This window comes from Neofelis nebulosa, chromosome 10 (assembly GCF_028018385.1).
Source record: "Neofelis nebulosa isolate mNeoNeb1 chromosome 10, mNeoNeb1.pri, whole genome shotgun sequence".
NCBI lineage: Eukaryota > Metazoa > Chordata > Mammalia > Carnivora > Felidae > Neofelis > Neofelis nebulosa.
This window is the reverse complement of record NC_080791.1, coordinates 65,459,877-65,486,362: the sequence shown is the minus strand read 5'-3', so window position 1 is coordinate 65,486,362 and position 26,486 is coordinate 65,459,877. Positions and strand designations below refer to the sequence as shown.

The 26,486-nt window shown below is 43.0% G+C and overlaps 3 protein-coding genes and 2 non-coding genes across 16 annotated transcripts in view; 2 read left to right on the top strand and 3 right to left on the bottom strand.

The window, feature by feature from the left end:
• The window catches only part of DENND2B (DENN domain containing 2B), a 178,454-nt gene extending 177,438 nt beyond the window's left edge, over nt 1–1,016 (top strand). For all 11 annotated transcript variants that reach the window (XM_058688157.1, XM_058688156.1, XM_058688161.1 and 8 more), the window contains one exon: nt 257–1,016. In XM_058688157.1, the coding sequence (XP_058544140.1) occupies nt 257–291 (35 nt within the window). In that variant the 3' untranslated portion in view covers nt 292–1,016. The remainder of the gene's footprint in view (nt 1–256) is intronic.
• A 6,500-nt stretch (nt 1,017–7,516) lies between these two features.
• RPL27A (ribosomal protein L27a) lies at nt 7,517–10,316 on the bottom strand (the record flags this gene model as incomplete). Its single annotated transcript, XM_058686516.1, has 4 exons — nt 7,517–7,685; nt 8,857–9,031; nt 9,709–9,784; nt 10,229–10,316. Coding segments are annotated over 4 exons (468 nt in total), but the record flags the coding sequence as incomplete, so codon positions are not given.
• Nucleotides 7,811–7,941, bottom strand: LOC131488961 (small nucleolar RNA SNORA3/SNORA45 family). The gene has a single exon (XR_009250337.1). It is a non-coding gene; the product is annotated as a small nucleolar RNA SNORA3/SNORA45 family (small nucleolar RNA).
• LOC131488962 (small nucleolar RNA SNORA3/SNORA45 family) lies at nt 9,400–9,529 on the bottom strand. Its single transcript, XR_009250338.1, has one exon. It is a non-coding gene; the product is annotated as a small nucleolar RNA SNORA3/SNORA45 family (small nucleolar RNA).
• Nucleotides 10,317–10,840: 524 nt separating the features above from the next.
• The window catches only part of TRIM66 (tripartite motif containing 66), a 60,517-nt gene continuing 44,871 nt past the window's right edge, over nt 10,841–26,486 (top strand). The window contains exons 1-2 of one of the 2 annotated variants that reach the window (XM_058688153.1): nt 10,841–13,448; nt 20,557–20,869. Coding sequence is in view for 1 of the 2 variants with exons in the window: in XM_058688151.1 (XP_058544134.1) it covers nt 13,397–13,448 (52 nt within the window). In the remaining variant the exon portion in view is untranslated. The remainder of the gene's footprint in view (nt 13,449–20,556; nt 20,870–26,486) is intronic. The other variant, XM_058688151.1, reaches the window with a different exon arrangement.

The window sequence follows — 26,486 nt, the reverse complement described above, 5'->3', positions numbered from 1 at the left end:
AATTAAATCATGGAATCATAGAATGTCTCAGTTTAAAGGGAAATTGGGGCCAAAGAAGCTAAATAGCTTGCCCATATAGCCCCACAGTGATTGATACCAGTGCCTAATTAGAGCTCTAGCATATTTTCAATGCCCTGAATCAGATCTGTCACAGCTGAAGTCCAGTCTTTCTAATCCTGTCTCCCACTGAGAGGGTTAGGGCTATTGGAAGGATTGATGATGAAACATTCTCACTCTTGCCCTCTCTGACCCACAGGCAACAAAATGAAGTTCCTCCACAAGAAGAATTAAGCCCCTTTCCCAGTAAGAGTCCAGTGCCTTGCAGAGCCTGGAGCCTGTGGAGGGGGCCAGCTTGGGACCCTCTGGGCCAACTGTGGCTGCTCTGCCCCCACAGACCCCACCTTCCAAGCCAGCCCACCTCTGCCTTCACGATATCCCGGGATACTGTTTGTAAATAATCTGCTGTAAGCTTTCTTATCTCTTTTTGTAACAAGCAAAGAGAATCTGGTAAATATTTGTATATTCCCAAGGGGCTGGGTGCTGGCGACTAGCCAATTATGTGCAGCTGACTGTCTCAGCCGAACCACTGATCTTTCCCTGGAGGCTCCTGGCCTGCCTGCCTGAGGTCCCTGCTGCCAGTCTTGGGCCCTGGAGAGCAAATGCTGTCTTGTTCTGTACAGGACTTTTTTTTTTTTTTTTTTTTTTTTTTTAATCTTAGAGTTTCTATTTTTTTCTAGTAGTCCCCTCCCCTGACCCTCTGTTTTTGAAAGGCAAAGGCCAATCAATCCTCATTTGCAGTATGGTACCAGGCTCTCCGGTCTGGCCTTCTCTTGTTCCTCCTACCTTTGTGATGGTCAGTGAGTCATGGGAAGCCCACCCCTCCACCCCCCAGCTGTGCCAGTGATCTCTGGGCCCAGCTCCCAGTCCGTGGTGGCCATGATGCGGTACAGGGCATCCCTCCTTCCCACCATCTACGGGTGTTCTCAATAAACAGTGTACAGTTGTTTGGGCCCAGAGCCCTATGTGTTCCTTGGGTTTATTCATTATCTAGAGTTCTCTCTCCTGGGGGAAGGGCTGAGATAGGCCAGTCAGGAATGAAACACCATCATGTAGGGAGTTGAGTACCTCATTAAGAGTTTAGCTTTAGTGTGAGTCACTTACCTCCCCTGAAATCAAGTTCTCTAGCTTGAACTGTGTCACTGGTCTTAGAAGATACCTAGTCATCGTTCTTGTTCACCTTTCCTCTTCAGTAACCCAACTGTTCAGACTCTCTGTACATGTTCCCACTGATGCAAAGAATGCTCAGTGCTTTTGGCTCCACTGTTAGGTGAATCTTAACATTTTCCTATTTAGTATGAAGCCCTTAAGATATGATTGAGTATCCTGATATTGGTGGGTGAAACTCAGCAAAAGCCAACCCAGGCTTGCTCATAGCTCTGGTCTGTTGCCTATAGCTCTTCTGTCATTCTGTGACTAGTTTTTCCTGTTGGAACCCGAGGTTTGCATGCAGAAAGTTCTGCTACATTTCATGGAAAAGCAAGAAGAGAAACAGGGTGGGAAATATAGGTGGCTTAGGCTTTCCACCCACCCAACGCCTTCGCAGAGTAGAGACCTTGAAAATGTCCAAGATGAGGCATTCAGCTGGAATTCTTTTCACTGGAATTTGGTTTGGGTCTGGCAGGATTTGAACCAAGGAGTAGAGCTTTTCTCTCCTTCCACCCTGGCCTACTTAAACAGGAGACAAAACCCTATCCTGAGTCCCTTCCCTTCTCCCTGTTTCCACTGATGTCTGCGCAGGTCCCAACCTGTCTGTGGCTTGAGGTTGCTAACTGCCTCATAAAGCAAAGTAGAGGGTTTGTCTTCTCTGAAAAAGCCTACTGTATAGTTGGCTTTGGCATCTTCCAGGTATAGAGAGAAAACTGCTTATAACCATAAAGTCCAGAGTCCAGTGTAGTTACTGTCCTTGGCTTCATGATAGTCATAGAAGTGGATTCTTTAACAATATAATAATAATTTCCAAAAGGTGCTCCTTCTTTCCTTCTTATTTCCTCTCTTTTTTAACATGATTTCAAAGAACCCTCAAGACGTGATCAGATCACATGATATATAGGTATAAATGCTTTTTTTAGAAAATTTGAAACTTTTATATATCTTTAAAATCTTAAGATACCTAAGATTAACCCAAAGGATTCCTTCCTCCTACGATGGCCACAGTTCTCATCCTAATTCAGATAATCAGTACTGGCACATGATGCCTCTGGTTGGGCTGCAAAGGTCCATATGGTGAGTACTATGGGCAAGACACAGAAATTTCTGGGGGTAATGTAGAGGAGGGTGTGACCAGGGGATCTGGTGTGGGGTTGACAAAAAGTGGTCAGACCTTCTTTTTAAAAAAAAATTTTTTTTTAATGTTTATTTTTGAGAGAGAGAGAGAGAGAGAGAGAGAGAGAGAGAGAGAGAACATGAGCAGGGGAGGGGCAGAGAGAGGGGGGAGACACAGAATCGGAAGCAGGCTCCAGGCTCTGAGCTGTCAGCACAGAGCCCGACACGGGGCTCGAACTCATGAACTGTGAGATCACGACCTGAGCTGAAGTCGGACACTCAACTGACTGAGCCACCCAGGCTCCCCAAAAAGTGGTCAGGACTTCTTTCCAAGCTCTGTTTCACATGGTCTCTTGACCCCTAAACAGATGGTTCTCAATCCTATCACCATGCAACACTCTACTTTTCTATAGCAAATACTCTTAACTCTACCCTTTACTACCTTGAAATGAAATTCATAGATAATATAACCTACCTAAACACATCTTAACTTTAATATAAATAGGGATAAATAAAAGTATTTTGTTTTAACATGTATTTAAATATGTAAATGCTTGGGCAGATACACTTAGAAGACACAGTGAGGGGGCGCCTGGGTGGCGCAGTCGGTTAAGCGTCCGACTTCAGCCAGGTCACGATCTCGCGGTCCGTGAGTTCGAGCCCCGCGTCGGGCTCTGAGCTGACGGCTTGGAGCCTGGAGCCTGTTTCCGATTCTGTGTCTCCCCCTCTCTCTCTGCCCCTCCCCCGTTCATGCTCTGTCTCTCTCTGTCCCAAAAATAAATAAAAAACGTTGAAAAAAAAAATTTTAAGAAAGAAGACACAGTGAGGTCAGATGCTCAAACCTGTACATAGAGTTACTGTGAACGCAGTAGCTACACATGCAGACAGAGAAAAGTGTTTTGTATTAGTAACTCAGATTCTACTGAGTATGTACTGGGTTGAACAACTTTTGGTAGTATTCTGAAGAAAACCCAGTACGAACTTCCATTGACTTAAACAGCATTTGGAATCCTGGAAAGCTGAGAAGTATATGAACTGGAACAAAAAAAGTTTTTTTTATTACGTATAAAATGATCTAAACTAAAATTTTCTTTGTTGTTTGGAATCAACCCCATACATCGCAGGACATTTAGCACCATGCTTGGTTGCTTCCCCTCCCTGTGACAAAAACTTCCCTCCCCATTTATTTCCAAATTGCACCCCCTAAAGGATGGTATTGCTACCATTGAGAACAAATGTCCTTAAATAGTGCCTTTCTGACAACCCTGGGTTAGTTGCTCAGGGGTAATACAGTGCTGTCTCCTTTACCAAAAGCCCCAATATCTGTGGAGTGTCAGCCCTCTATTCTGGAGTTTAAAAAGGTCCAGGGTTTTCTCCTCAATCAGTATGGTAGAGCAGGGCAGGCTGCCCCATTATATCTTTAAATGCTTATTTTTTCTTTCTCTCTCTCTCTCTCTTTCTTTACTAAGTAACCATGCTCTGTAAGCAGTAGTGTCAAAAATGAGGAGAGGAGTGTGGGCTTCTTAAGGGCAGTATTTTGAAGGAGTGCCCCTGGAAAACAGTATTATTCCAACTCTGGCTCACATCGAATGGTGCGTGAAATTAGAGACCTAAGAAAATCACTCTGATTATAATCACAGCTCAGTTATATTTTTGTTAAAAATAATACCCTTTATTTCCCATGTAGACTTGTAACTTACCTTGTACCCAAAATGACTTCTTTATAAAGATACATAAACTATTTTTTTTAAAAAAAACTTAAAGTGGGAATAAAAGTAAAACAAAGAGCCAGAATGAAGCATAATGAATGCTTTAACACTTTTAAGGATGATACACAAAATTATTTTCTTGAGCCAGATAATGTGGTGGTATGCATTACAAAACATCTTAGGTTTATTTGCCTATGCAGGTGGTGGTGGGTATCACATAAAAGGTCATGAAAACTCTAGACCAAGAGAAAATATTACTTTTCAGTACTGGCAAGCTATTGGTAGCTTTCAAATTATTTTCTGTCCATTTATATTGCCTTTTAATACGAAAATAATATGCATTTGGCTAAGCAAGAAACTCAAACTACCGAAACATACATCTCTCCCAAAGTTCATGAGGAAATGCCGGCTCAGTTTTATGTTCTTCCAGAATATTCCCGCGTGTGTACAAGCAGGTACCCAAAATAACTTGAACATAGCCGGCGCTCATCTTTTTGAAAACTGAAACTAATTCTGAGAAGTTTGGAAATTCCCCTTCTAACGTGTATAAAGGTCATGTTAACGCAAGTGAGGCCGAAGCAGGATCTAAAGCGCTGTGAGGTTAGCTGGGCCTCCCCTCCCCCCTGGAGGGGCCCACTCCCCCCGGGAGCGGGCGGGTATTAAACTCCCCCACCCCGGCCTTGCAGGGTAAAGTCTCCCGGCCGCGACACAGCGCGGCCCGCCCCCGCCCCCTGCCGGAACCGGCTGAGCACTGAGACTGAGCAGACGCCAAAAGGGCTTCCGGCCGTAGGAGTGGCAAAGGTCAACGTGACCCCGGAACCAGAACCTCACACCCTCCGGAAGTAGTTTCTCAGGGGCTGACGGAGTAGAGCTGCCTAACGTGGGTGTTGAATGAAGGCGTGTGGGTGTTGAATGAAGGCGTCGCCAGGATAGGGCAGTGTACGCCCGTGAGGGCAGGCACAGGAGCGCCAACCTCTGCAGGTCTCTGGCTGTCATCCCCGTAGCCTCCCTTCCAGTGGAGGCGGATGTAGACGCTGAGCCTACCCAGGCAGAAGGCACGTATTTGAATTTAAAACAATTCTTAGCAGATTTTGATAATGGGGTCCAATTTTGCCAATTATATGGCCGTTATTGCCAACAAAGCTTGTTACAGCTACAGCCTCGAGGTTTGAATAAAAATATATTTAAAGCACACGTACCTTAGGCCGTAAGTTATCTCCTTGGCAATTCAAGCTTATGGAAAATTTAGCTGTTAACCTTATGTGCTTGGTAACATTGTTCTTCACAATTTGAATAGGTAAACGAATGGTTTAAGGAAATGGGAGTTACAGGGGTACCTGACAAAATTCTGTTCCCCATGTATGGGAGGGCGTTAACTCTATATACATCTATCAGCTACTAGAGACCTAGCAGTAGGGGCCTCTGTGCCTACAGGGCAGGCTCAAAGCTTGGCAGTTTCAACATTTTGTTACCTCCGCATGGACCATTGTTAATCTAAGCAGTGGTACCTTGCACTCAACTCAGTCACAGCGTAAGGTTTGCATTTGGTCCCATCAAATGAGCCAAATGGTCACTACAGGTCTGCATGGAACATGAACGTATGGCTTTTCATTGGTCACTTAGCTTCCTTGGCATTAACACCGGCAAAAAAAAAAAAAAAAAAAAAAAAAAAAAATCAAAGCGTCTGCCAACTTGTTAGTTGTAGATGCTTGAGTAAATGAACCAGGCAACTGACCCTGCCCTTCCCAGGCCAGGTACATGGTCTGGTACCTCAACTGTCTTCGACTTAAAATAGCTGAGGGACTTTCACGTTCAGGGTGTCCATTTACAACAGGATTGGAAGGAGTATTATCCCATTCAACCCCATCCTGTTTATGGACAGTGAGGCTACATGGTACAAATAATGAATTTCCAAGAAAGACCCTGGCTATTAAGGAACTAATTTTCATCTATCTTTCACTAAACCCAACCTGTCCAGGCCTAACCATTTTGCTGGTCAGCCCTACCCCAATTCACCCACTCACCGAGTCCTGTCCATTGGGTCTTGTGAATCCTACTTTGTTTTCTCATTCCCATTTTCTTGGTTCTCCCACTGTAGCCCACTCCCTAGCTACATTCTCCCTTGAATGCTTATTGCCCACCTAACACTTGCTTAACTTTTCCAAGTTGGTAAGCATGTATGCTCTTTCCTCTGCTTTGATCATTTTGCCTTGACTTAATCAGACCAAGGGGCTTTTCTTGTCTGCTTCCCTGTCAAAAAGGTTTAGTAAAGCCTTCCATTTTACTTAATCCACACAATCCTCAATTTTAAAGATGAGAAAACTGGACTAAACTTAAGCCACCACAGCTGTTATGGTTTGGACTGCAATCTCAAACTTCATCTCAATCTTTTAAGATACTGTATTTATACATCTTTGGATCTTCAGTGTCTATTTGGAATCAATTAAACATTACTCTTATCAACTATAACCTGTTTAAACTGATGGCCTCAGCTTCCATTTTATAGGTACACTATGGGAAAACCCATGGGTTTTATCTTTCTCCATCAGGACTATTACAAAGAAGCAAATCCAAATGATAAAGTTGTTTGTACAAGGGAGGAAAGCCTTCCTGGCACTTTTCTTAACCAAATCCACAAAGTTTGCTCCCCTGTGCGCTTCCTTATGTTTGAGGGTCTGCAAAATCCCCACCTGATTCCAGCTTCTGGGATTTCCCAAATTCTATACTAGGAACATTTCAGACCAGAATCATTAATATCTCATGATGTATTTCTTTGAACATTATGACTCCTCTGCACAAGGACACAGGCTTTCTAGATTCCAAACCACTCTGATGTGTAAAAGCCCTGGTGCACTTAACATTCAGATTGGTAGGCCCCATCTCAAGATTTTGGTTATGACTAGAACAGTGGGGTACAAGATGAGGGAGCCAAGGAGTAAAAACTTTAGTTTCAGGAATTACATCTTTCACAATTGCTTCAATCCTAACACATTGTTCACTATTGAAAATGTGCCTATCAAACTGAGTCTTCCTCTTTCCAGGTGCCTGGCTCAGTCAGTAGTGCATGCAACTTGATCTCTGGGTTATGAGTTAAAGCCCCCACACTGGGTGTATAGCTTACTTCAAAACAAAACAAAACAAACCCCTCCACACACAAAAATCCCGAATCTCCCCCGTGAGCCATGCATGACAGTTAAGGGTTTTCTCCCACTCACTGTATTTTCAGAGTATACAATGCAAAGCAGGCCTTTCAACTCTAAGATACACAAATATGCTATCAACAAATATTCTCACTTTATAAATGTTCAAAGTAGGTAATGGGCCAAGTCCTTTTAAGTACTGGTGCTATCTCTTGCACATTTTCTGAGTTGGCAAAGGAGCTCAGGCCCTCATACCCTTACTCCTGGATCTGTTACGTGGCTTTCCAATGTACAGGTAAGAGAGGTAGGGGTGCTAAAGAACTTACACCCAGACCAGAAGAGAAAAGCAGTTGTTAGTATTTAATGAACCTCTCTCCATGTGGCTTCAGGCTACCAGGACACAGGCTCCCCCCACACCCTTAATCTTCTCCTCAGCTCTTCTACTGAAGAATTTGGCCTTCACGATGACAGGCTGTTTGGGGAGCTTTCCCTTTCCCAATACTTTGTAGTAGCCCTGGAGAGATTGGAGGGAAAAAAAAAAAAAAAAAAAGTTTATAACACACACCATTGCGGGTACCAACTCCCTGATGCGTATAAAGAAAGATGTCTGCCAATCTGCTCCATCTAGGAACTGGGAGGGCATGTTTCTGATCTGGGCACTACCGGGGACACAGAATGCCCTCGCTAGTGAATCAAGACCAGTGGATTCTCTCTGAGGACTCTAGCACACCAGGACAAGAGATGTGTCAGGATGTGACTCTAGCCTCAGGCAAAGCACAAACTCCCCTCTCCAATTACTAGCTGATTAACAACAAAAAAAAGAAAAGAAAAAAAAAGAAAGGGAAAACCACATTCCCAGCAGTATTCCAAGAAGTCCTGCCCATGAAAATTGCTCAAGTGATGTTACACAGGGAAAAGGGATTTAAAACTTAACTGAAAGCCCCCTTAAGATTTAGAATACCTCCACACCCATGGGAGCTGACACTACACCCAGAGCTCCAAAAAGATCTACAAAAATGCTTTGTCATCATCAGTGTTTTGGGGTGTGGGTGGGAATCTCTTCAGATAATGTAGCTCCTTAAATAACAATCAAACATATTAGGACTTTATTCTGTAAGGGGAATAAAGATTCAAGAGCTGTGCCTCATGTAAGCAGACCAGAGCCAGAGTTAACATACTGCCAAAAGCTCAGGCCAGAAATGCAAACCTGTACAAATCAGGGCAATAGTGGGAATGAAATTATGGATTGGAAAAACATTCAAGAAAGAATACAAGTACTTGAATGAATGAGTGACTGGAAAGATTATTATTCTTCCAATATTTTGCTTGAATCACAATTGAGCTCAACTTTGGTGAGTTAGCTGTGACAATTCTATCAACAGGTGGACCAGTCTGAGGGCACCTGGGTGGCTTAGTCGGTCAAGTGTCCAACTCTTTATTCGGCTCAGGTCACAATCTCATGGTTTGTGGAATTGAGCCACGCATCAGAATTCTCTCTCTGCCGCTCCCCACTCCTGCATGCAAGTAATCTCTTGCTCTCAAAATACACATTTTTTTTTTTTTTTAAAAGGTGGAACTGTCTAATAGATAACAGGGTATAGATTCCAGGTAGGAGATCAAGTAGATTAGATTACTAAGAATTTTAAGACGCAAGGACCATATAAAGGTAACAAATATTCACTCACCGATCGCACCACATCAATGATAGGAGCAGCTCCAGTCTTGTTTTTGGCAGCATTTACCCGTGTCTGCTCACTGACCAAGGTCCACAGTTTATCAAGGTTAACAGTTGGGCAGAAGCTCTGGTTCCTTTTTAAGTGGTAATGCCTCATACCAACTTTTCCAAAGTAACCTGGATGACTGGGAAGAGATGGGCAATCACTTTAATGATCTCCCTTTAGTGATGTTTACCATCCTCACTGTCCATCTCCCTTGGTTATAGTGTAAATTGTTCACTGGTGGATTATAGTGAAATAGCAGGTACCCCATTCGTTGCTGAATTAAAACAAATCTTTAAGAAAAGCCTCCAAAGATGTTCAGGAGTAAAAAACTACCCTTATTTCATGGAACCAGAAGTCACTTAGAAAGTAAGAGGCAGTGCCAAGACTAAAGGTCTTCCAGCTCCCTTGACAACATTTTATGGAAAATCAACACATTCTTAGAATAGAGGTTTTCTAAGCAAATTTGGGGGAATAAGTGTATCTAACAGGTATACAGGTTAATCTGATGCATGTCACTAACCCGGTGACTGACTATGCCATGAGGGTCACAGCCAGTGAATAAGGTCAGCAATTACTCTTCGAGGACTCTAGCACACCAAGGCAATAGCTGATACCCAAGCGTGACTCTAGCCTCGATGACAAGTTCTCAGTTCACATCAAATGGTAACCTGGTGAAAGGTAAAAGCCAGGAAGAGACAAGGCTTTTGAGTGGTAAGAGGCTTGCTTCCCATTAAAGGTGTTCTAGGGCAGCCCTCTGCCCCTAAATGCAGACTGCCAGTGCCAGTGAAAAGTACAGTACAGCTAAGAGGCACTCACTATTTGTCAAAGTTGATCCTGTGGTGATGCATGCCACCAGCATTACCCCGGCCTCCTGGGTGCTTCCGGTGCTTGCCTGCAAGAATACAAAGTTACAGTTAACAGAGCCCTCACCAGCCCCTCAATTCTTCTCCCAAAACCATTTCCCCACATTTCTGCATCTCTACTTATCTTGTTCCCAGTCTACGATACCTCTCTAAGCATTGCTATTCCTTCAAAACTCCAGGTGAAACATCTCTATGCAGTGTTCCACATCACAGCACTATCCACAGTGCTCCATGCCTTCAATCAATTCAACACTTTGCCCCAGTTTTCACTCATTCCTCCAAATGATGTGAAATTCCCTAAAAATGGAGTACTGGTGAGAATTCTCACAGGGGAAAGAAAAAAAACAGCTAACATTCAAACTTAATCCGAATGACCACACAAAGCTAACCCACTTCTACCCTACCTACTTCCTGGCTAGCTAAGCACCCGGCAGGGAGTTCAAAGCAGACCGGGATGGGACGCCGGCACTTACCAATGCGGCCGTGGCCATGGCTCACGTGGCCCCGAAGTTTCCGGGTCTTTCTCAGTCTGGATGGCTGTATGGAAAAAGGTGCTTGGTATTAAGGCCAAAGGGAGGTAGGTGTGGCAGGGGGCCAACTTGCCCGTCTGCGAGGCGTCTGTAGGCCTGGGGAATTAAGATCTGCTTTGTAGCACATTCAGCAAAGTTGATATTACGAACTGGCCTGGGGTCAAGCGGCCTCATCAGGGCGGCGCCCAAGCGCGCCGGCCCGCGTGTCTCAGAGACCCAAACTCCGAGCGGAGCACGCGGCACCAAGGCCCCAGGCCCCGGCCGGGCACCCTGCGCTGAGGCCTGCCATGCGCGGCCTGGGAGACCGGGCTAAGGTGAGGGGTGGGTGGTTGGGGTGCAACGCGAGTGGAGCTCGCGGCCTGAACCAGCAACAACGGGGAAGCACGAAAATAAGCACCTACCATGTCGGCGGCCCAGAAGAAAGAGGGAGGTCTCTGCGAAATCTCGCGGTACTGACAACGGAGGCGGAGCCAATGAGACTCACTTCCGGCCAGGGAGACCCGGCCTTGGGCGGGGCCTCTTGGGTCTCGCGGGTCTCGCGTGACTATAAGGCTGGCCCCTGCCTCTTTCTGCGGGGTGTCCTGGTCCTCTCCAGGAAATACCACTGGACCTGACGTGTGGGCTTCGTGCTGGTCGCTACCTTCTTTCGCTCTGGCTCTGAGGCTGAGAGCTTTCGCGGAATCCGGCGCTTGGGGCGCTGTGTAGTACAAGCTGTCGCGGTGACTTGGCCCTGGAACCCGACTAGGCCACCGTACCCATCAGACGCCCCAGTTCTGAGTCGTCCAACGCGTCTCGCTCCGTTCTTGCGGTCTGCTCGGCCCTGGCGGTAGCGGTTGCTCTCTTGTCTCCCAGCCGCAGTGAGGATTCGCGAGACGCTATTTGATGCTCAGCGTGCTTGCCGGGTGTCTCGCTCTGCTACCTTTGGAGTCTTTCACTAGATGTCTCCACCACCCACCGGCACCTGCTGACCTACACTCCAGGGAGGCGTTCGGTCTTAATTCCTCCTTTGCCCTTGGTGCTATCATCTGGGCCTCCACAGATTGAACAATCTGATGTACTTCAGGCACCAGTATACCTGGTTGCTTTATGGTCCTTTTTATACAGACTCTGTAAATACTTTTTCTAACCACCCAGTTTGAATTTTCACCTGAACCTAGTTGACATGGCCGTGACCTCCTCTCCTGGACTAGAGAATCCCTGTTCACTTCGACCCAGTGCAAGTGTCTCTTTTCCTGTGAAACTTCTCTGACCCATTCAGTCATTGTTGCTTACTTTCCCCACTTGTGCCCTCACACAATCAAGTACATAGCTCTTATATAATTCTTGATCCACATTTGTCTTCCGTACTAGACCAAATTCCTTAATGGCTCAGGAATATTTTCTTTTATCCATGCACTCCCAGTTCCTGGCATGTAGTGCATGTTCAACAAATTATTAAGTGACCTAATGTAACTACTCTCACCTCCCTGTCTTCACTAACTGGAAGAGCCCTCTTTCGAGTCTCAATCAGTGTTCGAAATCCCATTCTTTCAATTACTCTGTGTGTGTATTTATTTTCCCTGCCCCATTCCTGTCAGCTAAAATATATTTTAGCTAAATATCCTAAATTCTCCCTGACTGTCTTCTACCTGCTACCCTGGCTTTTTCCTTTACAGCCAAGCTCCCCAAAAGCAAAGTCTACAAATTCTGTCCATTTGTTCATTTCCCATTCATTGTTTAATCCACTGCAATCTAGCCCTCAGCTACACTACTTCAATGAAATTGCTCTTATTCGAAGCATCAATTAAATACCAGTTGAATGGACTCTTCCTATTCCTCATACCACTTCTCTCTGTTGTACTTTACCTCTTTCACTTCTTTATAGAAATTCTTGCCTTCTTCCTGTCTCTGGCCACTTCACAGCCTTTTCAGGTTCTTCTAATTTTATGCACCATTCAAGTGGTGATATTTTTCACCCTCCAGTTCTTGCTCTTTATCTTTTCACAATACACAGTCTTCTTGGGTGAATTTATTTTGGGTGGCTTCAATTCACAATGTTATTGCTGAGCTCCACACTCATGTGTTTACTTAATTTCTGATTATTATTCCTTGGACATTCTACAGACAAACTAGGTAAACATATTCAAAGACTTCAATTTTCCTTTCTCACTGGTGCCTTCTCCTTTATACTGTATCTTGGTGAGTGGTGCTCATGTCCACTTAGATAGTGATGTCATGGACACCTGAAAATTGTTCCCGAGCCTTCTTTTCCTCTAATACACTGTCACCATATCCGTTTGTTCTCTATCTCAGATTTGCTTCCTCCTTTCAAGCCCCCATGACACTGCCTTCATTAAGACCCTCATCATGTCTCTTATCCTGAGTTCAGCATCCTCCTGTGGCACCCTGCTTGCATTCTAACCCTCCTCCAGTCCCTTCATCCTTCACACCTCTGCCAGGTTAATCTTCCCAAAACATAACTTTCATCCTTTCACTTACTTGATCAAAAAGTTGGATAGCTCCCTATTACCTACAGAAAGGCCTATGTACCTTTCCAAACCAACCTCAGCTTTTCCTCTTATAGCAGCTTTCTACTGTAGCCAAACTTGGTACATCCATTCTACCTTTTTGCCTGTGCTGGTGCCATTTCTCATGCCTATACTGCTCATCTTATTTCTGAACAGATATCCTGAATCTCCCTCAACGTTTAGGGCCCACCTTATATTCTGCTTCTTCCCAGAACACTCCAGTCCAGAGTGATAATAGCCAAATACACCTTGCAATCTTACAAATTGCTTCTGCCTGAGAGGTCAACACTACCAGCTCCATTTTATGAATGAGAATGAAAGAATTGAGGCACAGAAGTTTGAATGACTTACCGGTGGCTACAGAGCTGCCAAGATACAGAGCCTGGGCCTACCTAGCCTTTAGTCTTCTCTTTCCAGATCTGCTTTTACCTCAGTGACCACTCCCTCTCTGACCTCACAGTATTATGGTCTTCATCACTCCTTCAGTCCTCAATCACATACTACCTGTGGCCAGCAGAAACAGGGGTCTTGAGAGTCGGGGGCAAGGTCTAAGAAGAGATCACCCTGTATTTGACATTGAAGTTGGCCAGGAAGTGCACAAGGGATGAACCGAGCTACCTGGAAACTACCCTTGGGAACATGGTCTGTGAATGGAGGTAAGCTGGGCAGAGCTTTGGGAATGAAAGGTAACCATCAAGTGTCTTGTGAGGAGGGCCTAGAGTCAGGACAAATACTGTTCAGGGGGTATAGGTAGGGTTCTGGGTAATTGGCACTGCTTCTGGATAGTTTTGCCAGGTTCTTTGGTTATAGAGGAGCTATATCCTATCCCTCAGGCCATCCATCTGAATGGAAATTCTCCGAGTGGACCAGCACTCTGTGTTGGGTTCTGTGTTCACCTAACATTCTTCTCATTGATGGTTCTATCACAGTGGAGGGAATTCCCTGGGTGATTGTCTGGCTCTGGTTTCTAGCAGATTCCCTTTCATTCCTAAGGTGGTTTGTCAATGTGGGTCAGTTTCCCTAGGCTGACCAGCTCTGAGACAGCAAGTTCTGTATCTGCAAAGTTGAGTAGCATCCAGACATTAGGCATTAGGTAACCTGTCCCTCTCCACCAGGCACACGGAAAGTGCTGAGACATGACCTCTGAGAGGCCTGCTTCTCTGTGACATCTCTTCTGAAGTAGAGTGTGGTCTTGTGACATCTCAGGCATATGGGCTCCCCCAGAGAGAAAGGGCCTCAGAAAATATCTGTGAAATGAGCAGAAGGGAGATGATGCCAGACAGCAGCCTGGCGAGACAGGTAAATGTGGTGCTGACCTTTTCTGGAACCCACGCCTTTCTCTAGGGAACCTTATGAACACTCCCCACCCTGAAGAGGGCTCTGGTGGTCCCCTTTTCTTTTTCTCCTCTCTGGGTTCCTGAGTTCCTTAGCAGTCCTTCACATGGCAACAACAGCCTGGGTAGATCCAACCTTGTTTTCTTGCTCTCCATCTTTAGGTTTGGACATTTGGAAAGATTATGTTGCTTTCCTTTTTCAAGTAAAGGATTGTTAATTTAAGATGGAAAGAGCCAGGGTTTCTGTTCTTTTTTTTTTTTTTTTTAATGTTTATTTTTGAGAGACAGAGTATGAGCGGGGGAGGGGCAGAAAGAGGGAAACACAGAATCTGAAGCAGGCTCCAGGCTCTGAGCTGTCAGCACAGAGCCCAAAGCGGGCTCCAACTCACGAGCTGTGAGATCATGACCTGAGCCAAAGTTGGACGCCCAACCAATTAAGCCACCCAGGCGCCCTAGGGTTTCTGTTCTTTAAGTGAGAGTTCTAGAAAAACTCAGAAATCCTAATGTATTTCAGAAAGGATTTTAAAAATAGCATGTAATAGAAAATCCAGTAAAACATTAAAGAAAATCTTTAAAAATATAAGTATAAACATCTCAAATGATAACACTTTATGATGCTTTTTTATGTCTGAATATTACTTTCAGCTCTTGTCTACGTGGAGACATAGCTATCTACAAAGCTGATGATCATAGCATACAAATCCTTTTGCATTCTGCTTTTCATTTAATACCGTGACATTTTTCTGTATCACTACTCAGTCTTCATGATTATTATTTTTAATATCTTAACTGATTTATCTTCAGCATGTACTGTAATTTACTAAGCCATTTTCTCCTGTATTTTTTTTTGTTTCTTTTTGTTTTTTTGGTTGTTGTTCTTATTGTGTTCTTTGCTATTAGAGACAGTGATGCAATGGACATTTGTGTATATGTGTTTTTTCTTCTTCTATTGAATAGCTTGTCTAGGGTAAATTCCCAGGAGTGAGATTGCTGTATTATAGGGTATGAACATTTTTATGATTCATTTTATGCTGTTTTTTTCCCCAAATGGATTGTACCAATTTATGCACCAGCAGCATGTATAGTTACCACTTTCAGCTACACCAGGCTCAGGGGGTTTTGTTGTTGTTGTTTTGCCTTTATCAGTAGTTTTTGATAAATGGCAATATAGTATTTAGAGAAAAATCCATAGGACCACAGGGTTTTCTTGAGCACAAAGTAAAAATAATCTAATTTGAAGATTAGGAATTTCCAGGAGTCTTTCCTAACTGTGTTGAATAGATTTTTTAAAAATCTCATTATACTACATGGAAAATGTATTCCTAGAAGCTTTGTTGCAAGCTAGGGTGGAAAACCTTGCTGCCATTAAACTCAGAATAGCAAAATGTGAAGAGAGGAATTCTAGGATATTAGAGGACAGTTTATCCAATAGCACAACAAGGAAGGGCTTAAATATTTGGATTTTAATTTAATTTCAGGTGATAAAATCAGCAGAAAGAACATAGAAGCTTGGGTTCATTTCCTACCCCTATTTTTTTTAAGTTTATTTATCTACAGAGAGAGAGCAGGGGAACGACAGAGAGAGGAGAGAGAGAATCCCAAGCAGGCTCCACACTGTCAGTGTGTGCGGAGCCTGATGTGGGGCTTGAACCCACCAACCACTACATCATGACCAGAGCTGAAATCTGGAGTCACCCAGGCACCCCTCTACCTCTATTTTTACTCGCTGAATGATATTAAATGAACAACATACTCTCTTTGGATCTTAGTTTTCTTGTTTTTCTAATGAAAAATACTGAGATTTATTCTTTCATTTTAGAAATATTTATTGAGTGCATACTGTGTGTAGACACTATGTATATGTGCCAGGCAATGAGGAGTGGGGACAATGGTGAACAAGAAAGACTAAGTTCTGTTCTAGGACTGTGTCTAAAATAGACAGTAAACAAGTAAACAGATAATATATCATGTTCAAACCGTCTAGCATCGAGTGGGTGTTCTCTCATTGCCTAGTGTGTCTCTCTCCTCTTTTCCTCCTGAACTGAATCTTGTTTTGATGATCACTTGCTCTGTACTACCTGTGCGAACAGTCTTTGAAATTCTTACCCCCAATGTGGCATGGAATGACTTGCTCTGCCATTCCTTGGCAAGGCTACAGACACTCTCAGATCAGGCTGTCGGGTGTTAAAAGGAAGTGATTTGTGAGCAAGGTAATGTTATATGTGAGGCTTTCTGTCCTTCCAGGTTTTCACATGATGTTTCATTTAGTCCTAGTTTCCTGGTTCCATGACTTAGAGCAGAGGTCTCAGGCTGATTACTGGTATATTTTGTTTGACTCATGCTGTTTTCAAGTTTTTATTTTTTTTTAATGTTTATTTTTGAGAGAGAGGGAGACAGAGTACCAGTGTGTGTGTGTGTGTGTGTGTGTGTGTGTGTGTGTGTGTGTGTCGCGCGGGGAGGGGGGTGGACAGAGAGAGAGAGAGGGAGACACAGAATCCGAAGCAGGCTCCAGGCTCCGAGCTGTCAGCCCAGAGCACAATGCCGGGCTCAAACTCAGGAGCTGTGAGATCATGACCTGAGCCAAAGTCTGATGCCTAACCACCTGGGCCACCCAGGCACCCCTGTTTTCATGGTTTTAAATTTTAATTAGTTGCCAACGTTTCAGAGTTTAAGTAAAAATTTGGATTTCTGGTGTTTTGAAAAACTAAGATTTGGCAACAGTGGACCCATATTCTTTTTATTATTATTTTTAATGTTCATTTTTGAAAGACAGAGAGAGACAGAGCACAAGCAGGGGTGGAGTGGGGAGAGAGGGGGACACAGAATCTGAAGCAGGCTCCAGGCTCTGAGTTGTCAGCCCAGAGCCCAACGTGGGGCTCAAACCCATGAACCGCGAGATCATGACCTGAGCCAAAGTCGGACGCTCGACAGACTGAGCCACCGAGGCACCCTGAGACCCATATTCTTTTAGGTGGAGCACTTCGCTATTTACATGCCTGGCCCCCATAGGCATTCAAATCTGCTACCCCTGGCTTAAGTACATTCTGCCATACTCTATCCCTTTTTCTAGGTCAGAGGAGGTAGGAAGGAGAGGGAAGAGCTAAGGCATAGTAGAAAGCAGCCAGAGGAAGGGGATAGAAGAGAGGTCATTTGACCGTCCCCCTTTACTCTCAAATCAGAGACTCTATTGTTTGGTTGTGCCTTTAATTTAACCTTTACCCTCTGAGTTACTTCAGTTGCTCTTCTAAGACAGAAGTGAAATATTTATTTATATTCTTACCCTGAGTTGTGCCCACTGATGTTGAAAAGCCATGCCACCACTTTGAATCCCCTGAGTTGTTATTTATTTATTTTTAAAGTTTATTTATTTATTTATTGAGAGAAAGAGAGAGCATGAGCGGGAAAAGGAAAGAGAGAGAGGGAGAAAGAGAATCTTAACAGGCTCTGCACCGTCAGCATAGAGCCCGATGCAGGGTGATCTCATCAACCCTTAAGATCATGCCTGAGATGAAATCAAGAGTTGGATGCTTAACCAACTGAACCACCCAGGCGCCCTCCCGTCCCAGAGTTGTCATTTGAAGCCTAATGCAACAGTTCTCAAAGTATGGTCTGTAGACCTATGGCAGGAAGCAGGGGCAGGGTGGGGATGGTGATGGTCCCTGAGACTCTTTCACAAGTGTCCACAGGATCACAAGTTTCCACAGAGTCAAAACCATTTTCATAACACTACAGAATGTTATTTGCCCTTTTCACTGGATTGTCATTTGCACCAATGGTGCCAAAGCAAATGCCAAAGGTGGTGTGTAAAAAGCCAAAGGTGCTGGTAGAAGTCATTGTATTCTTCACTGCTAGGCACTTGCAGGAAAAGGGAAAGGACGGGAGGAGAAGGGAGAAGCCAGTTTCACTTAGGTGTGTCCATGATGAGGTAGGCAATATTTTATTAAATTCCAGTCCTTAAATATGCATCATTTTAATATTCTTTGTGAAGAAACTGGAAGTGTGCATAAAGCATTTCTACTTATCAGGGTGAGGAACTGCACTTGTACTATTATTTGAGTTGCAAGCTGAACTAGCCTTTTTTTTTTTTTTTTTTTTTTTTTTTTGTACAACACCAGTTTTACTTGAGAGAACAGCTGACAGACAAACTGTGGTTATTCAGACTTGAGAATATGGCAAATATGCTCTCAAAAATGAAGTGAGCCTGTCATTTCAAGGAAAAAACCCTGACAGTATTTGTTGCCAATGATAAAATTAGAGCTTTCAGCAAAATTTAGAATTCTGGTAAAGGCATAGCTGCCTCTATGAGTTTGACATCTTCCTAATAAAGTATTTTCCAATAAGACTGGAGGTGATGTTTAAGAGTGTGATGTTTTGTTATCGTATAAGGAAACATCAGTGCTTGAAGCATCTACGTAAGTCATTGGATCAATGTTTTCCAAATGACAGATGCCTGGTGTTCTAAAATGATGCCTAGGTAGAAGGGCAGTTTACAGTGCAAGACAGACCAGTGGATTTTCATGTCACAGGGTAAGAAAAATTCACTGATGTAGTTTCAGATTCCACATTACAACCAACCTTTAAGAAAGTGCTACTTGTTGTAGTTTCAAAGGGTATCCACAGTTACCTGATAAGGCTATTAAAAATACTCTTATCTTTTCCAATCGTACAGCCCTGCGAGGCTGGCTTTTCTTCATACACTGTAAACAGAACAACATACAGCAGATGGACTACGGAAGCAGGTATGGCAATCCAGCTGGCTTTTATTAACACAGACATTAATGAGGTTTGCAAAAAGGAAAAACAATGTCACTCTTCTCCCTAAATTTATTTTTTTAATAGTTTGTTTTTTCCTAAAAAGTATGCTATTCAGGTGGACATGTAATACGTTTATTGTTTTTAAATGAATTAATATTTTAAAATTATCTCAGTTTTCATTTATAACATGGTAAATAGTAGTAGATATAACCCACATAAATAAAATCTCTTTGGTGTCCTGAATAATTAAGTCTGATATTTTCGAAGTCTAACAAAATAAACTCAGCCACACTTAAACCTTCTAAGACAGATTGCCCTTCCCTCCACCAGCACTACTATGCTGCCCTCTGGGAAATAACTACTCTTAGAGCCCCAAAATGAATTAGAGGTGAGAGTCCATCCATTATTTTATTTAGTGGCATTTTGCTGGGCCTCCAAGCAGCCTGGCCTCTCCCAGCCCTGTCACTCTTCATCTTTAATGGGTTTGGCTCCCAAAGACTATGGACTGAAATGAAAGTTCTGTCAAATCTGCATAACTCCAGAGCTCCAGATGTGAATTCAATGACATTTGGTTTCTTTCTTAAGTAGGTACAAGTATAAAATGAGGTACACTTCTTTTACTCTTATACAAAACTTACATAAAATTGAATACAGTTTGCAAGTTATAAAAAAACCAAAACAATCAAATTAACAATATCAATTTCATTTGCAGATGATGTGTTGCTGAACTAAACTGCTATTACAGTTTAAATGTGGTGCTCCCGGTGTGGCCAGGTGTGGCAAACTTTTGCCAGGGTGATGATGGCTTAATTTCCCTACCTCCTACATCTGTTCCAAGCAAGATGAAACATTCCTCACCACATGCCACAATGTTATTCAGACTTCATGTGGCAAGAATGCATCATTTACATATTAAGGCTTCCCCTTTCTCTTCCCATTTGCCTGAGACAAAGTAATAAGTGCATGGTGTGAATTAGATCCTAAACTCTTAACACTGCCTCTAAAATCTTGTTGAGGTGTATATGCAGATGAACTGGAACATTTATAGATTTAAAAATTCTTATCAGAATGAATACTAATTTTAAAAAATAGTGAGGAGAACTCACAAAAATATGTGTGTTGGACCTTAGCTTGAGAAATATTTCAGTAGTAAGGGTGTGAAGTCCAATTTTGAATTTGAATTTGAACTTTGCTATTTGCCATCTGTCTTTGTGCAATTACCCAAACTCTCTGAACCTCAGTTTCCTCAGCCTGTCCTTCATGGTTTTACTGAATTCGTAGAAGTATCATAATGCCTACCTCCAAGAGTAGTTGTGAGGTTTGAGATAAAGCATATAAAGCACCTGGTATAAACTTGGCTTTTAATACATTTCCTTTTCTTTTCCAAAATCTTGGACCAGGCTTGCCCACTAATAAAAAGAAGCACAGGTAGATCTTGGACACTTTTGAAGGCAAGCAAACCTTGTAAGAAACACACAACCTAGCAGACCTCTCTAGGCTTTATTTTCCACAGTGGAGATGCTGGACTCTCTCTTTGAGCTCAAGTGAGAGTTTGGGGCTGAGCCCTGCAGGTTTCAGGGCACGAGCCTCCAGTTCTCAGAGTCCTCTCTGGCCTGTCCAGGAACATCCCCCACCCCAAAGAAATTAATCACTCTGCTTTGTGCTTCACTTATAGGCAGTGGAGCTTGCTCGCTCTGCACGCTGCTTCACACCTGAGGAGGTCGTTGCAAGAGCCCCGGTCCTGGGCACGGTCATGGGCATGGGGTCAGATATGGGTATGAGCTTTATGGGGCTGCCACTAGTTGACCAGAAACACAAGAGTGGTCACATGGAGCCCGTGGTACTGGCCTGTTCATTGTGCCGACAGAACCTGCAGGCTGTCGGTGCCTGACTCCTACCCTGCCAGCATTTGCTCTGTAAGGACTGCTTCCAGGGCTTGATCCAGGAGCTGAGGCAGGTTGCCAAGGCTTGTGGGACTGTCTCAGATGGTAAGTACAAAAGTACCACAGGTTCCCCTCCTTCACATCATAGGTCTCTTCCTGTTTCATAGGAACCGAATTTCAGGTGTAGAAAGAATCGGAATTTAAATGCCCAAGGGACGCTCATTGCTGAGCACAACTCTTTAGGGAATCTGTGAGACAAAGCAAATCCTCTTGATGCCTGCTATATCTGTTTTGTAAGCTGGGACTCGCCATGCTTGGGATTTCCTTAAATTGGTGGCAGACCGAGAAACCTGGGAAGGTGTTGATTCAAGGTTTGGCTGGCTCCCCAGACAGAGAGGACGTGTGTCCTGGCTCACTAAACTTCCCAGGCGAGGCGGAGGGAGAACTGCTGGCCCCCTAGGATTGGTCAGGACCTGATTATGAACAGATGCACACTGACTAGCAACCATTCACCAGTTGAATTGCTGCTTAGTGGGAGGAGCTTGTGTCTCACTCCTGAACATCAGGTTTCCTAGGGAACAGTCTCATTGAGGACTGTGAGTCCTTGGAGACAAGAACCAGATCCCTTCATCTCAGCGTTCTAGCACAGGCATGCAACAGAGGTGCAGTCTCTGTTGGGTGAACTTGGAGGATGAGAAAGTCAAACAAGTAGAGAGTATTTAGGAATATCATCTTTATTTTTGTTATCTGCAGTATTGTTAAAGTGATTTGTGGCACAAGTCTAGGCTCCTTGAGGCATTGTAGCAGTGCAGTTGTCCTTAGGTATGAATTTGGGGCCCTCTAAATCCTTGGGTAAACTGTGTAACCTCTCTGGGCTCTTTTGTGAGTTTGGAGCACAGAAAAGATAGTGTACGTTGATTTTAAAAATTAATGTCTGGGGGTGCCTGGGTGGCTCAGTCCGTTGAGCATCCGACTTCAGCTCAGGTCATGATCTTGCAGTCTGTGAGTTGGAGCCCCACGTTGGGCTCTGTGCTGACAGCTCAGAGCCTGGAGCCTGTTTCAGATTCTGTGTCTCCCTCTCTCTCTGCCCCTCCCCCGTTCATGCTCTGTCTCTCTCTGTCTCTCAAAAATAAATAAACGTTAAAAAAATAAAACTTAATATCTGATTTTTAAACTTAAATTTCATTCTTCCTTAACTTTTTAATTTTACCATATAAATCTCATTCTATTTATGTGGCAAATTTTAACAATCATTTTTAAAGGGACTTTATTAATATTTGAACATATTTACAAACTTAGCTAATAATTGCTTTCATAAGTTAAACGTATTTTATTTTTCTTTTTTTAAAAAAATGTTTATCATTTTGAAAGAGAGAGAGAGAGAGAGAGAGCAAATGAGGGAGGGGCAGAGGGAGAAGGAGAGAGAGAATCCCAAGCAGGCTCTACGCTGTTAGCAGAGCCTAACACAGGGCTTGATCTCACAAACTGTGAGATCATGACCTAAGCTGAAATCAAGAGTTGGACACTTAACCCACTGAGCCATCCAGGCACCTCCTATTTTATTCTTTTTTTTAAGTATTTCAATTGTCTAGCAAATAAACATTCCTAATTAAAGGACACTTGGAAATCTAATAAGTTAAATTTATAAACATGGTGAATCTTAAATATGTCTTAAAAAGTTCCTTTAGAATATATAAAGAACTTCTACAACCCAACAATAAAAAAAATCAAACAACCTAATTTAACAACGGGCAAAGAACTCGAATAGACATTTCTCCAAACAGGATATACAAATGGCCAATGAGCACACAAAAAGATGCTCAGTATCACTAATCTTTAGGGAAATACAAATCAAAACCACAATGGGATGCCACCTCATACCCATTAGGATGGCTACTATTAAAAAAAAAAAAAAAAAGAACAGAAAATAACCAGTGTTGGTGAGGATATGGAGAAAGTGAATCCTTGTATATTATTAATGGGAATATAAAATGGTATAGCTTCTGTGGAAAACAGCACCGCCATTCCTCAAAAAATTAAAAAATAGAATTACCATATGGTCCAGCAATTCTACTTCTGGATGTATACCAGAGAGAATTAAAGAATTTAAAGCAGGAAAACAAACAAACAAACAAACAAACAACAAAAAAAAAAGAATTTAAAGCAGGGACTCAAAGAAGTAGTTGTACACCTGTGTTCAAAGCAGCATTATTCGCATGGCCAAAAGGCAGAAGTAACCCAGGTGTCCGCTGAAAGATGAATGGATAAACAAAATGTGGTGTATAGGTACAATGGAATATTATTTAGTCTTAATAAGGAAGAAAATTCTGACACATGTTACAGCATGAATGAACCTTGAGAACATCATACTAAATAAAATAAGCCAGTTACAAAAAAACAAATAGTCGGGACGCCTGGGTGGCTCAGTCGGTTAAGCGTCCGACTTCGGCTCAGGTCACGATCTCATGGTCCGTGAGTTCGAGCCCCGCGTCGGGCTCTGTGCTGACAGCTCAGATCCTGGAGCCTGCTTCAGATTCTGTGTCTCCCTCTCTCTGCTCCTCCCCCGTTCATGCTCTGTCTCTCTCTATCTCAAAAATAAATAAACATTAAAAAAAACCCCAAATAGTCTATGATTCTATTTACATGAGGTACCTAGAGTAGTCAAATTCATAGAGACAGAAAATAGAATGGTGGTTGCCAGCGACTGGGGGGAGTGGGGAATGGAGAGTTGTTGTATAATGGTATTGAGTTTCAGTTTTGCCCGTGTTTTAATCAGGTTTGTTGTTTTTGTTGAGTTGTAGGAGTTCTTTATATATTAGGGGTACTAGACCCTTACCAGATAATATGATTTGTAAATATTTTCTCTCATTCAGTGGGTTGGACTTTTGTTCTGTTAATAGTGTCCTTTGATGCACAAAAGATTTGAATTTTGCTAAAGTCCAACTTCTCTATTTTTGCTTTTGTTGCCTGTGCTTTTGGTGTCATATCCATGAAATCATTGCCAAATCCATTGTTGTGAAGCTTTTCCTCTGTATTTTCTTTTAAGAGTTTTATAGTTTAACTCTTATGTTTAAGTCTTTGATCTCATTTGGGATTTTTAACATGAACTAATTATGCATGTCTCAAGGCTTTGTGTGGCTCTCAAGTCGAAAATTAAATCATACTAATGACAATTATTAGAATCATAGTGTTTATTTGCCAAGTTATTTGAAGTGTAATGGAGAATAAAAATACAAGCCTTGGTGTCAGTGTATTTGGGCATATGAGTGTGAGTTCTAATCTGCCTGCCACTTAGTAGTTGGACAGCTTGGGCAAGTTGTCTTGCTTATGAAATGAGGATGGTAATAGTAGTAATTAACTTAAAGGATTGTTATGAAAATGAAATTATAACATACACATAGAACATTCTGTGCTACTCATAGTATATAGTAATAAGACAAGAAACATGAAAAAATACTATTATTTAGAACTTTTGAAACTGAAGTGGAAAAAAATCTGTTAGATGTGAACATGCTTGATTTAGAACAAGAGAGACAATTTCTTTTCCTTTTTTTTTTTTTTTTTTGAGAGACAATTTCTTAAATATGTGGCATCTTATATTCCTTGGTATATCTTATGGTCTGGCTAGGCCTTTGCTACCTTCTATATTTGCATTTATGGATGAAGAGTAGAATCAGCTTCCATGACTACTTGGAGATTTTAGGACTCTATGCTGTGTGGTATTTGTTGGTTTGTATGTTTGTCTCCTTCATGGGTATTTGACTTCTGTGTAGCTGGCTCTATGGCATTTAGGGTACAGAGATGAAAAGGCAGGGCCCTTGTCCTCAAGAAACTCATGTTCTGTTGAAGGGCAAATAACTAGACAGATGATTATAATGTGGTGCGGCAGGGGTATGAAGAGAAGGTTGTTGAAAGTTCAGGCATAGCAACAATGCCTCTGGGAGGTTCTCCACGGACCAAGTCTGGTGGATATCAGTTGCTTACTGAATGTTTTCTGAAGAACTAAAAGAATGGTACCCAAATGAGCTGCTTCATGAAAAGGAGAGCTGTCCTCTCTCTCTGGTAAGTCTAGTGAGAGACCCAATACCTGAACTTGATTTCTGGTCCATAATTTGAGAAGCCATACTCTGGGAGTCTGGTTCTTTGGAAAGAGCTTTAAGCACTTCCACTTTGTCCAGCAGAGTAGGGGCACAGACTTGCTAAAATGCTTATTGTATTGCTGTCAATCTGGAGTTTTCAAAAGTAAAATGTGGAAGCAGGTAGAGAGGAGGTGAGTAGAGGCTGAAGAATAAATAGGGTGCATCAGTGCCTCCAGCCATATGCCAACAGTGAATGGGGATATGTCATTTTCCATAAATCTAGTTCTGCTAGTTGCTGGGCAGAGCTGAGCATTGCTGTGTTGCATCGGCTGTGTGCCTGGGCTCGGGTTCTGGCCAGCTGGTTTCCAACTCCAGTCCCTCGGTGGAGCCTTCCCATGCCTGCACTTCTGCACTGGTACTCGGCACTGGGGAGGACATGAGGTGGGCATCTTATTCAACTGGACCGAGTCTTTCAACTCTACAACTCCACAGCCCAACACAGAACCTGACACAGGATGGGGGCTCAGGTGAATATTTATTGATCGAATGATTTAATCACTGGATTCACAGAGATCTCCCATGGCTCTTACCTGGAAGGAAGACTGTTTCACTTGTGACACTGCCCCTTTCCACTTCTCAAGTTGCAAGGTGCACATATATTTTTCAAGCACCTGCTAGTTGGCAGAGACTGCAGTAGGTACTTGTGCCTGTATTATCTTTTCTAAACTTTGCAATCACCCTATAATTAGGCATTCCCATTTCACAGATGAAAAACCTGGGGATTGTGAATATGTAAGGTCTAAGGTCCAAAACAACTGCTAAATGTCAGCTCAGGTCAAACCTGTCTTCAAAGCTTGTGATCTGCACTGTAGCACTTCGCTCTGGGAAAGATTTCACCCGGAATCACTGAACTGATGGAGACTGCGGAAAATCTTTGAGGAAAGAACCAATGCTGCAGCCTGAGTCATCAGGTGCACATCTTTAATGAGGCCACAGCTTAGCTGAGATTCTCTCCCCTCCCCGCTCCCCCCCCCCCCTCCCCAGCAACTCCAGCACAGTGGGAAGTGTGTCTACATTAGGTCTCTGCCTCTAAGGAGACCAGCTGGGCAAAGTCTTCAAAAGGTAGTGATGGGGACCAGAGCAAAGGCAGCTCTGTGCTGAGCACACAATGGCTTAGCCATGCAGTGGGATGACTGGAGCTGAAGTCTCTGTGCAGAAAGGCTGGATATTGGAAGTGGATTTACTCAGCCAATGAGAATATCTATTTGGGACTATTTGCCTTTAAGCCTAATTGAAAATGGTCCCAGGTCAAACTCTATCTGTGAAGTTAGCCATTGAGTCACAAAGTGATACTTTAAGATGTAGCAAGCTCTGAAGGGAGCTGGTGGGCCTGAAACTGACATTTACCATGTGTCTTCAAAATTCTCAGGACTCCTGTAGCTCTATTTGTTATTTTAGGGAAGAAAGGCAATTAATTGGATATTTCCTTCCCCAGGTAAGTAAAAGGAACATTGTTCTTTCTTTTCAAATCTACTAAAAGGCAAATCCTAGCTGAGAAACCTTGATTCTGATTTCTAAGTTTTAGAATCTACTTGTTTAGTATTTTACTTTTCCTGTTATCAATGTGGGTGATTTGTCAGATG